Genomic DNA, 12,133 nt, shown 5'->3' on the forward strand with positions numbered 1-12,133 from the left:
TGAACCAAAATATTAACAGTAGTAAAATATTATCGATACATGTTGATGGACCATTATCATCTATCACTAGTAGATAAACACCGACATATCATGAAATTTTGTCATATTTGTAAATATTTTTACAAGCTATTTAAAACAATTTCTTTACTTTCCAATTTAATTTTTAGAAAAGAAATACAAATTAGAAAGAAAAATATCCCAAACATAGGTGTCAATCTCAGAAACAAAAAGACAAGTTAAAAGGGGAGAAGGAGAAAAGACAGTTTTAGTTTTAGTTTTATTGACGAACTTGTAAGGTTAGTTAATTAATTAATATTATTAATTTGAAAGAAAAGTTTAATTTATTTATCCATTTACGTATCTTCTCTTTTTTCGTTTTTTTTAGAAAGAAATAGTTAAAGAGTTGTAATTGGTTAGTTTTGAGATTCAAAATAAATGGGCATTTAATTTGAGTCAAATAATAATAGTGACAAGTAAAATAAATTATTAAGTTAAATAACTATAAATCTAAATTTCAATAAATAAACGCTGCCGCCCCAAACGTTACCCAATTGCCAACGCGGGAACCGCTTCTCTCTCTCTTCTTCCTCTCTACGTGCCGGCCTCAACTTCTCTCATATTCCGCCATGGGTTCCATCTCCTCCTGTAAATGTTCTTTCCTTTCTCGCCCTTCACTTCCATCTCAACCTTCCACCTACATGCTCTGATCCGAATCTTTCATTTGGCACCCAAATGGCTTCAAATGGTGGTGCTTTTGGTGGTCTTAACGGTAATGGTTTAAGGTCTTCTTTGAAGTCTGAGAGGCAAGGTGTTCATCATCATCATCATCATATTCCGCTTTCTCCTGCTCATAATACCTCTTCTTCTTTCTCCATTGCTTCTTCCAAAAGTGTTGGTCATGGACAGAGTCTTACTTCTGCTGTTCGTAATAAATCGTCTTCTGCTTCTCGACGCTCTCTTACTCCTAATTCAAGGTCTCTTTCGTTTGACGGCGATGAAGGTCTTGATTTCTCGTCCTCTCTGTCTCTTAGTGCGTTTGTTTATTTGCTTGTCCTGCCACTCTGTTTCTTTACTGCTTTCTGTTTGATGCGTGTTTAGGTGTTGTGTTGGTTTGTAATTTGTTAAGTATGATTCTTTAGGATTTTTTTACGTTCTGAAACGAGTGTAAACTTGCACATCTCAGTTTGATCCTGTATGTGCAAATTTATGCTGATGTTTGGCAGTTGAGTGAGCAGATTTTTATCTCTGGGGCCTAAGTACGAAATTGTGATGGTAGGTGTTAATTAGCTCTGTTCCCATTCGGAATTTTGTTAAGAAATGAACAATAATATAAATAAGATAGTTGGGGAAATTTAAGCGGCCGGAGTGTGTTAAACGCACAGTTCGAAGTTGCAATTCTTTTTGTTACTAGACTTTGTTCTACGTGTCTGTTCTCTTGTGACGAGCACGGCACGAGAATGGTTAGCATGCTGGATGTTGGAATAAGAGAGAGGCGCTTAAAGAAATTGTAAAGCATACAATGATTAATACTTTTTCTGGTACTATCATTTTGGTAGGACTATCATTTAAATGTTCAAATATTGACGTAATTTGATGATTGCTATTCAATCACTCTGAAGATATTTGATCGATGACTAGCAAAGTTTTTGTGTGTCAACGTGGTTGAACACTTGTTTTGGTGAACTCCGTTGGGTGTTAGGAATTTAAAAACAGTAAATAATAGTTCGCGGAAACTCCACGGAAATGGTCCTCATCCAGAAAAACGATGCTTAAGATAGTCCATGGCCTGTGTAAATTCCAATATGAGGACCTATTGGTTTCAGCTTCTTAGTTAAGTGATAACTTCATACAGAAATAGTTGACTGGTATATTTCTTGATTTGAAGTTTTAGCCTTTTAGGTGGATATCGTTATTATTACCTAACATTTAATGTAATATAAATACAAAATGCTTAATTTGATTAGGGGTGTTATTTCCTTGTTATATGTCAAGTCTTAACCAAATCAGGTTGGCTTGACAGTCATCTAAACATCATACTCGATCAAGTTTTGATGTTTTTGGAACGTGAACCTTTTGATGATAGATTCTCAACGGGTGAGAGTGGCTGTTAGAGTTCGACCTAGAAATGCTGAGGATCTTCTTTCGGATGCAGATTTTGCTGATTGTGTTGAATTACAACCAGAGGTAATTTGAGCATTTGTCTTTTTTATTATTTAATAAAAAGTTTTGTATCTTTCAAAAAAAAAAAAAAAAAAAAAAAGAAAAGGAAAAAATGTATTTTCAAAATAATTACAAAATTATTTCATGAAAAAGCTTACCTATTCATCATTAAGTTAGAACATACTTTTCATGCTGGTTCATGTATTGGATAAAAAATATTTGTAATACTAAGATATATATATTATTAGAGCAACCTATCAATTCATCATTAAGCACAAGTTACTACAGTGTGCTTCAAGTGTTGTTCTTAATTTTTTTCGTGTTAGCTGTGGTTGTATCGATCTTCTTTTTCCCCTATTTATTCATGTTCTATTTTACTATGTAGCTGAAGCGGTTGAAATTGAGAAAAAACAACTGGAGTTCTGAGTCATATCGATTTGATGAAGTTTTTACAGAATCTGCTTCTCAAAGGCGTGTTTATGAAGTGGTAGCAAAACCCGTTGTTGAGGTTTGTGACTGATAACCGGTCATTGAGAATTCTCCAAATATCATGTTTGATGTGTTGTGTTGTGGTTCAAATGCTGTATGCGTGCATGTGATCTTAATTTTCATAGCATTTTTCTGGCGTGCTTTCCATATCTGATGATTCTTCTAGTTGTATAGATTAATCATTTCATCTTTTAAGTCTTTACAGTGTATCCTAGTTTATTTGTGTTAATAGGTTTGACATACTCTTTGCAGAGCGTGCTAAATGGATATAATGGCACAATTATGGCTTACGGTCAAACAGGTACTGGCAAGACTTACACACTTGGAAGGATGGGTAAAGAAGATGCGTCCGAGCGTGGTATCATGGTTAGAGCTTTGGAGGACATAATTGCTAATGTATCTCCTACTTCAGATAGCGTGGAAATTTCCTATTTGCAGGTACTATGCACGTGTTCCTTTATGAGTACTGATTGTCATACTACTTTTACGAACGTCTCTGATTGTTTATTCTTCTTGGTACTTGATTTTGAGCACTGAAAACTTTAGTGTCAGTAGGTTCTTGCAGCCAATTACTTGGATGGATAGATGCAGTCTTTTCTTTGTTGAGCTTGCTTTATAGTTCTACTTTTCGTTGGTTAATTTTGAGTTACGACCATTTAAAGTTGTTTAGACGAGACTGGAACTGTAAAATGTTAAGAATATATAAAAATGCTGATAAATTGGACGGGTGAATTCCAAAAAATTGAGCGTGGTGGCCTAAAAATTAATTTCATACTAGTTTCCTAAAAACTCAAATGTTGTAGAATTAGATAGATTGTCTTATAAAATTAGTCGAGGTGCGCATAAATTGACTTGATCACTCAGACAAGGTTGAGCATAAAATACAAAATATAGATGTACGCAACTGATCTCAAATCTCGTTTGCTCTTCATATTCCAACTTTTTATCTTCCGAATACTTTTGTCCTTCTAATGGTGCAGCATATTCTATGTACGTTCTTTTAAGTAAATCTCTAAAAGATTCAATCCTATATACATAAAAAAAAATTATAAAACCAAATATGTTAGCCTAACTATATGCTTAAAAGAAGTCAAAAAGTTCAGTTTTTTTTTTCTCCACTATTATCAATTTTTTATTTGCTCATCAACTGAAATTAAGAAAAGAAGAAGAAAGTTCAAAATCTAGTTTATGTGAACATGCCTGAATCTCCGTGTCTCGTACATTTTGGGCACATGCATATTTCCGTTGCGTGTTTAACAGTAATAGCTCTTCTTAGGACTACTAAAATTTTCTCCAGATGAATGAGAATTTACCATGTTCTATATGTTTTCAGTTGTATATGGAATCCATTCAAGATTTGCTCGCTCCTGAAAAGGTTAACATCCCAATTAATGAAGATCCCAAAACTGGAGAAGTATCAGCTCCCGGTGCTACTGTCGTCAAAATTCAAGATATAGATCACTTTTTACATTTACTGGAGATTAGTGAGTCTAACCGCCATGCAGCCAATACAAAACTGAATACAGAAAGTTCACGAAGTCATGCAATTCTCATGGTTGGTATTCAGTAGGACGTTACTATTCATCATGGTTTCAAATTTGTATCTAGTATATATTATTTATCAATTCACTTTTCACAGGTTTATGTACGAAGGGCGGTCAGCAAAAGAAATGAAGATATGACTGCTTCCCAAGGGAATGCAAACGACCATGCAATTGATATTCTAGGTGGTAATGGGATACCAATGATTCGTAAAAGCAAGCTCCTGGTCGTGGATCTAGCAGGATCAGAAAGAATAAATAAATCTGGTTTGTTATTTTCTGTGGCCACTACCCAACCTTCGCATTTCTCCCTTTCTTTTAATGTTTTTTCAGTATGATGATGTTACCCTTTTACATGGTAAGTGGCATGAACAACTAGTTTAACTTGTTCATACTTGTACTTCGTGTTGCAGGAAGTGAAGGTCATTTACTTGAAGAAGCAAAATTTATCAATCTTTCTCTCACTTCCCTCGGAAAATGTATCAATGCATTGGCGGAAAACAGCACCCACATACCCACAAGAGATTCTAAACTTACAAGACTTCTTCGTGATTCTTTTGGAGGTTTGACTCTGGAAATCTTATCTGATTCTCCCATGACCAGTTCTAATAAAGTATATATATCTCCTATATCAAGCATCCGTGAATATACGAGTTTACTTTCCTCTTTTTTCCTATATTTTATAGTTTCATGATGTTATAATCTCCTGGATTTAAATTCACGTATTACATTGACAATAAGATCAGTTGATCGATGTGTTGGTTGGCATATATCCTTAGCTATTCTATTATCTTTTAAGAAAAAATTATAGGATCGATGGTATGTTCTTTCAATTGCTGTTTATTTATAACAGCGTACCTTTCGAAGACAGAGACTTTTCTTTGTTCATGTTATGTCCATTGATGTTCTCTTAATTTGCTTATGAACTAATGAAAGTCTAATTCTGGTAGGTTCTGCTAGGACTTCTCTCATTATAACAATTGGACCATCTTCAAGATACCACGCAGAAACTGCTAGCACAATAATGTTTGGACAACGTGTGAGTTCAATTTGTTATTGTAGTCCATTTCATCCTCATACTGTCATCATCCGTTCTTTTAGACCTTTTATACGGAACAATGGCATTGTTCCCTCTCTCTCTTGGTTGGGTAACTTAAGCTTTTTTAAGATTTTGTGTTGCTAAAGTCTGTGTAATAGATACCGGAAACTGAATCTGTAGATTTATGTGGAGTGCTGATGACTTCATACTTTTAAGTAGCAGAATGAAGATCACAGCTAGCTACGACACTTGGTGGAGAAATTTTCCATGAACAGAACTATCTCACAGCTCGCCTTGGAAGTTTCATTTGGATGCTGCAAACTTTTATATTCCGTCAATGAGTGGATATGGTGCATAAAATTTGAGATAAAACGACGACCTTTAAATTTAATACTTACACAAGATTCTGCAATTATTATATCCCCTCAAATCAAGAAGGCTATAGTGTCATCGTAATTGATGTCATAAATTTTTTTTGATAAAAGCAGACAGCAATTTTGTTAATGAAGGTAGAAAGCAGGTCGCAATGGATTTGAAATAAGAACAATAAAAGCCGCCACACCGGAAGCATCTTTGTATAATTAAGTTTATTGTTATCTTTTAGGATCTTCAAATTTGATAGAATTTCAGTTGGCATGTCTTACCTAGGTGTTCATTTCCTGAATGATTGAAGTGTTAACCTCTGCTACCGTCCTAATCATGAATCAGAATATTTTGCTTCGTTTGTATATTTTTTTTCAGGATATTTACAGGCTGCTATCTTTTCTTTTATCAGGCAATGAAGATTGTCAATATGATAAAACTTAAAGAAGAATTTGATTATGAAAGTTTATGCCGGAAGCTTGAAAATCAAGTTGACAATCTCACTGCAGAAGTGGATAGGCAGCAAAAATTAAGAGAAAGTGAGAAATACAAACTGGAAAAAGAGCTGAGAAATTGTCAAGCCTCCTTTGCTGAAGCAGAAAATAGTTTAATTACAAGGTCTGAGGTAGCCATCTCTCCTTTTGAATACATTTTTTAAGTAACTTTTTTGTACCGGTGTTTCATTTACAATATGGCTTTAGAATTCTTTTTTATTTCAAGGGTTTTCTCTAGTTCCTGTATTGAGAATCTTGTTCTGATGATGTTTATTTCAGTTTCTAGAGAAGGAGAATACGCGAATGGAAAATGAGATGGCAGATTTATTAATTGAGTTGAACCGTCAAAGAGATCGCAATGACCTAATGTGTGATAAAGTTAGTCATCTGGAGATGAGTTTAGAACACAGTAAGGTATTATCAATCCTGATAAATAATTTACAACTTCTTTTCACACAGTTTCTTTTTAAGACCACTGACCACTTATCTTTTTGTTTAACGAACTCGTGATCCTACATTGTTGTATGAAGTGTATTATGTTAACCTAGCGTGTGATGATGGTGTAAGTCATTATCTAAAAACTAAGTCAATCAATGAGTCTAGCACGAGGGTGGTCCCTTTGAAGGACAGTTTTTTTCAGTAGTCTTCCGTTAGACAATCTTATGATTTGTGGTGGCCTTGGTTTGGGATACGCTGCATTTTATAGTATGTTGTGCTTCCTAAAAGGATTAGTTTCTTGTCTGGTCTTCAGCTTCACTGCTGCTAGCTACAACATATATAATTAATAATCCACGATAAGCACCTGGCTTGTATCTGTTGTCCTCATAATGAGCCATACTTGGCCAGCAAAAATTATTGACCCCATTTTGTTCAGTCCTTTTACCTGTATGCTGTAGCGTGCGTCACATGAGTGGCCCTGGTTATGGGTTGTGTTTAATGAATTAGGCTGTTCCCCTCTTTTCTTTAACTTTTAATTTTTATCATAAAGTAGGACCTTAAAGATGCATGGCTTAAAACTAATCCTTTTTGTTGTTCTTTTGCACACCAAAAATTCTACTATTTTCATTAATTTTGGTCCCAAATATCACCAGTTTTGATCCGGCCAGTTTTCTTCCACTTTCTATCTCTTTTTTTAAGCGGCGACATGCGGTTCCTTCTCCTGATTAATGAAAAAAGAAAAGAAAAGAAAAAAAAAGAAGAAATGATTAGACTAAACTGGAACATAGAATCCTACTAATAGTTCTTAATCTTTACTTTATTTAGAAACTAGCTTAATTCTCCAACTATTCTAGTAAACTGTAAACCCTTATACTGGAAATAGTGGCTTATAGGAGGGGATATATTTTCCTTTGCACCAAAGAGTTTACGAAAATGATGGTCTCTTTTTATGTACCGGCAGCAACATCAACTTGAAAACTACTCGTATCAGAAAGTTTTGGCCGATACTACTCAAATGTATGAGAAGAATATAGCTGATTTGAAGAAACAGCTGGAAGTTGAGCATTCTCGTTCGGTAAGTGGCAAGGAAGAGTTAGAAGCTACGAAGAAGATCTTGTCTGATCACAAGAAGGCGATTCAGGTCAGTAAATTGATCAGTTATAGATAGTTGGTGGTGGAGCTGGAAGTTTCTTTAGCTATATATTCATTGTTACGATCTGAGATTGGAATTGTATTATTATTGTGAATTTGAAATCGGAGATAAATACTACTGCTAGTTTTGTATGTTCCATCTTTTGATCGCAAAGATTATTTTCTTGCTAGTGTAGCCAGTTTTCTGATTATGTTTTGATCGGTTTTTTTTATACTTCATTTCTTTTTGGTTTCCACTTGTTTATAAATATTCTTGAAAATTTGTGTTCCAATTGAAAATGGAAAACAGGTGGTTTGAAGTTTGAACTATTTGTAACCTTTTTTCTTTCCTAAAAAATGAAAAAGAAAAAATGGTTGTCACATACGTGGAATTATTTAACCGCTTACAGTTGCTTTACTACATTTGTCATCGATTGTTATCTTCTTTAACTCCCTCTCCTTCTCCCTTTATTGAAACTGTAGTTGGCCTTACTCCTTAGTGCTTACTTTGAAGCAATAATGTAAAAGATTGATTTTTGTTACCTCTAGTTCATCGGTAGTGTCCAGTAGATTTATTCTTCTTCTTTGCGGTGCATAGCATCATGAAACAGAAAATTCAGCGTATAAGAAGGCACTTGCAGAAGCGACCCAGAGGTTTGAGAAGAAAATGGCAGAACTAACGAAACAGTTGGAGGATAAGAATGCTCATGTTGAAGTTATAGAAGAACAGCTACATTTGGCAAAGAGCTGCCTAAGTAATCATCAAAATTCAATGCAGGTTAATTCTTTATAAGATATATCTGAAAGTTAGTAAACTGTGTTATTTGACCTTTAGTTACCGTCATTACAACTTCGTAAAAAAAATTATTTTCATCTCTCTACCCTTTGTGAATTGACATCTCAAATAAAATATGATTTTGAATCGATACTCAACTCAAGAACAAGCACCCTACTCCCTTTGCATGTCATCAATCCAGTTTAAAGGGACCCAGACATCTTTCTACGATGTTGTAATCTAATTATAGTTAGAAACCTTGATTGGGAAAAGATTGAGCCAAATACTTCGGTTGCAGCCTCTTATACGGTTGAGACTAAATTCTTCTTGTCCTCATCATTATCCTACTCGTTTCTTTTGTTGGTTCTATGAGCAGGAAGAAATCGAAGACCTCAAGGAAAAGTTAAGACGTTCATGCCAGTCACATGAAGGCACTCTCGCTGAATTCCAATCCTTGAAGTCGGAGCATAAAAATCTAGTGGAAGAGAAGGTATGCTAGCCAGCTAAATTATAGGAACTTATTGTTAATGAATTGTTTACATATCCTTGTACTTTTTAGGAAAAACTGAAGGAAGAACTCTATATCACGAGGCAAAAACTTTTATCAGAAGAGAAGCAGAGGAAGACTGTTGAAGATGAATTGGCTAAAATAAAAAGGACTGTACCCATGAGTGAGAATGATTTTGAGGTAAATTTTTGTCATGCACTTCCCCTTTATCAAAATCGTTCTAGCTTTTTATGGTCTTCTCCTATGATTCATTGATCCCAGGATAAGAAATCGTACATGAAGGATAATATACACAGAGAACCCTCCAACTTAGTAACTCCCATGGGTTTTCACAAGGCGGGTCAATTGAAAGAGACCAATTCTGGTCAACGTGCAACAATTGCAAAAATATGTGAAGAAGGTAAGATGATTGTTAATAGACTTCAAGTTTAATAAAAATGAAAATTTCTATGGGACTTGTACAAGATCTTTTAGTCTGAATTGAAATTCTAAATCATCTAATCGGAAGTTCATTGCTTTGATATCCAGTTGGTCTTCAGAAGATTCTACAATTATTGACTTCCACAGACTCTGATGTCCAAGTCCATGCTGTGAAAGTGGTGGCCAATCTTGCTGCTGAAGGTCTGCATTCTTTCCCCATAATTTATACGTCTCTTCATCTTTTCGACCTAGGATCCTCAACATGCTCCTAAAAATTTTGGGTTCACGATTCTTGGGTCATATTTCAATTTTTTTTATTGACTGCATGTATTGACTTAATGGACTCTAATATCATCTTAGTTTTTATTTCATATGTGCAAAGTAGGTTTTCTCATATAGGGGAAGACTTAAAAGACGATAAAGACTAAATATTTCACAAATAATATTATATTCTGTCCATATGGCTTGTCAAATTCTATTTTCAGAGGAATGTGTGTACCCCTCAATGAATGGCTCTTTCCGCTCTCACAGCTAATACACTAGAAGTTGAGGATGTTTGGATTATAATCTGATGGTGTTCATCGATTTCAGATTCGAATCAGGAAAAAATCGTAGATGAAGGTGGCTTGGATGCTTTACTTATGCTATTGCAATCATCTAGAAATATGACAATTCTCAGAGTGGCTTCGGGAGCTATTGCCAATTTAGCAATGAATGGTAAACCCGACTTCTTGGAATAAAAGATTTACAGAATTGTTGCATAATCTCCTTCAGTCCTTTTCTCTTTGTTTTTTCCTCAACATTATCGACCTTCATACACAAATGTAGCTATATGCTGTTGTATTATTTTAAACCAAGTCATTCATAAAAATGCACTAACAAATTTCAATTTTTTGGGGGATTTTACTCAGAGAGGAATCAAGCCGTAATAATGAGCAAAGGGGGTGCCCAGCTATTGGCAAGAACAGCATCCAGAACAGATGATCCCCAAACTCTTCGCATGGTTGCTGGCGCCCTTGCTAATTTATGTGGAAATGGTAAACTCAAAACCTGCCAATACTCCACCTTGCCCAACTTTAGGAATTCTAAAGTCCTATGTTAAATGATAATATTAAATTTACCTTCATCCATTAGTTTGGTATCAAAGTTACTAATTCTGTTTGTTTCAACTCATGCCCGATGAATGGAACGTCCGGATGCATAGTACAGTTTCTTTTTTCTTTCTTGGAACAATGCCCTAATATAATATTTTCAGGTTACTATGATAGAGATTTCAATAAATTCTTATACTGAAATTCTTCTGTAAACAGAAAAGTTGCACAAGATGCTAAAGGATGATGGAGGTATCAAAGCTCTTCTGGAAATGGTTACATCCGGCAATAATGATGTTATTGCTCAAGTTGCGAGGGGAATGGCAAATTTTGCTAAATGTGAATCAAGGGGAATAGTTCAAGGTTTTTACTAAATGTTTTTCTCTCTTTTTCTTTTTCTGATTTTAATTTGTTTTGAACAGAAATTACATCTACCTTTCAAGTTTTCTCCAAACTAATTTTACTTTGCTGCAGGACGCAAGAAAGGCCGTTCTCTGCTAATGGAGGATGGTGCCCTTACGTGGTTAATAAGCAATTCTCTTACAACTTCTGCATCCACTCGGCGCCATATCGAGCTTGCCTTGTGTCATTTAGCGCAAAATGGTAAGGATTCAAACATCTTAGCATTTCGTCATGAGTATACAACATATATTAAGTGACCAAAAGGAATCTCCTATTTATTCATCCTAATTCGATATAATGCCACTCAAATTCTGTTTTTAAAGTTTATGCTTGTTTCCTACATTTTTTCTTACCATGGTTTATCACGTTTTTTATAGAAACTCTCTAATAAAGTTTTTAAAACGAGAACACATTTTTTAATTATTTATTTAGACTTGTTTGGTAAATTTTTTGTTTTTAAAAATTAAGTATATAAACCCTTGCTCCCTCTAAATATCTTGATTTGTTTATCTACTTTCTGCCAATATTTTTCAAAAACAAAACCAAGGCTTGGCTAAAATAAAGTTTTTAGAAACATGTTTGTTATATAAAATTTGGCTAAGAATTCATCTTTTATGTACTAAAAATTTGCCTGAGGCTCAAATTTTTAAAAATAAAAACAAACGTAAACGGATTACCAAAATGAGAACTTATTTTCCAAATGTTGGTTTAGTTTTTGAAACGTAAGGTAGAAGGTAACTGACAAGATATTACTCATAAGTGGAAGATCAATCTGGTTATCCAACCGAACCGTAACTTACACCTATTATATTATGTATGTGAAGAGGAAAATGCAGATGATTTTGTAAACAGCGATGGAGTGAAAGAATTGGAGCGAATATCACGAGAATCAAATAAAGAGGATATCCGTAACTTAGCGAGGAAAATGCTGAAGCTAAACCCTACATTTCAGGCTCAGGCTCAGGCTCAGGCTCAGGTTCAGGCTCATTAAGTAGCAAGTAGCAAGATCACAAGATGTATAGCTTTCAAATGTAACTTACTATCTACTTGTTTTTTTTTCCTTTGAAACATCATAAATCCATTTCTTCACCATATCTCATTTCTGATTCCACACAACATCCCGAGTTTTAGCAGGGCAATCATTTCCACAAGAACGCCTACTCCCGTAATGTGTTAAACATTTTTCATTGTAAAAAAAATCAAGTTTTATTCATTTCAATCAACGTATATAGGTTCTTCAATCTATAACTTTTCATCGTTTTTGCAAATTTTAATTTAAAGC

The 12,133-nt window shown here is 34.6% G+C and overlaps 1 protein-coding gene across 1 annotated transcript; it reads left to right on the forward strand.

The window, feature by feature from the left end:
* The first annotated feature begins 535 nt into the window (after nt 1-535).
* On the forward strand, nt 536-12,096 carry LOC101218451 (kinesin-like protein KIN-UC). Its single transcript, XM_011659202.2, has 21 exons — nt 536-1,000; nt 2,084-2,184; nt 2,546-2,668; nt 2,902-3,087; nt 3,983-4,204; nt 4,289-4,457; nt 4,604-4,753; nt 5,141-5,229; nt 6,005-6,217; nt 6,366-6,500; nt 7,486-7,665; nt 8,254-8,433; nt 8,807-8,920; nt 8,990-9,118; nt 9,200-9,338; nt 9,467-9,559; nt 9,950-10,075; nt 10,270-10,395; nt 10,669-10,812; nt 10,924-11,052; nt 11,676-12,096. Exons 1-21 carry the CDS (start codon nt 733-735, stop codon nt 11,840-11,842), a joined length of 3,183 nt encoding a protein of 1,060 aa, XP_011657504.1. The 5' UTR covers nt 536-732; the 3' UTR covers nt 11,843-12,096.
* The last annotated feature ends 37 nt before the right edge of the window (nt 12,097-12,133 follow it).

Source organism: Cucumis sativus, chromosome 6 (genome assembly GCF_000004075.3).
Source record: "Cucumis sativus cultivar 9930 chromosome 6, Cucumber_9930_V3, whole genome shotgun sequence".
Lineage (NCBI taxonomy): Eukaryota > Viridiplantae > Streptophyta > Magnoliopsida > Cucurbitales > Cucurbitaceae > Cucumis > Cucumis sativus.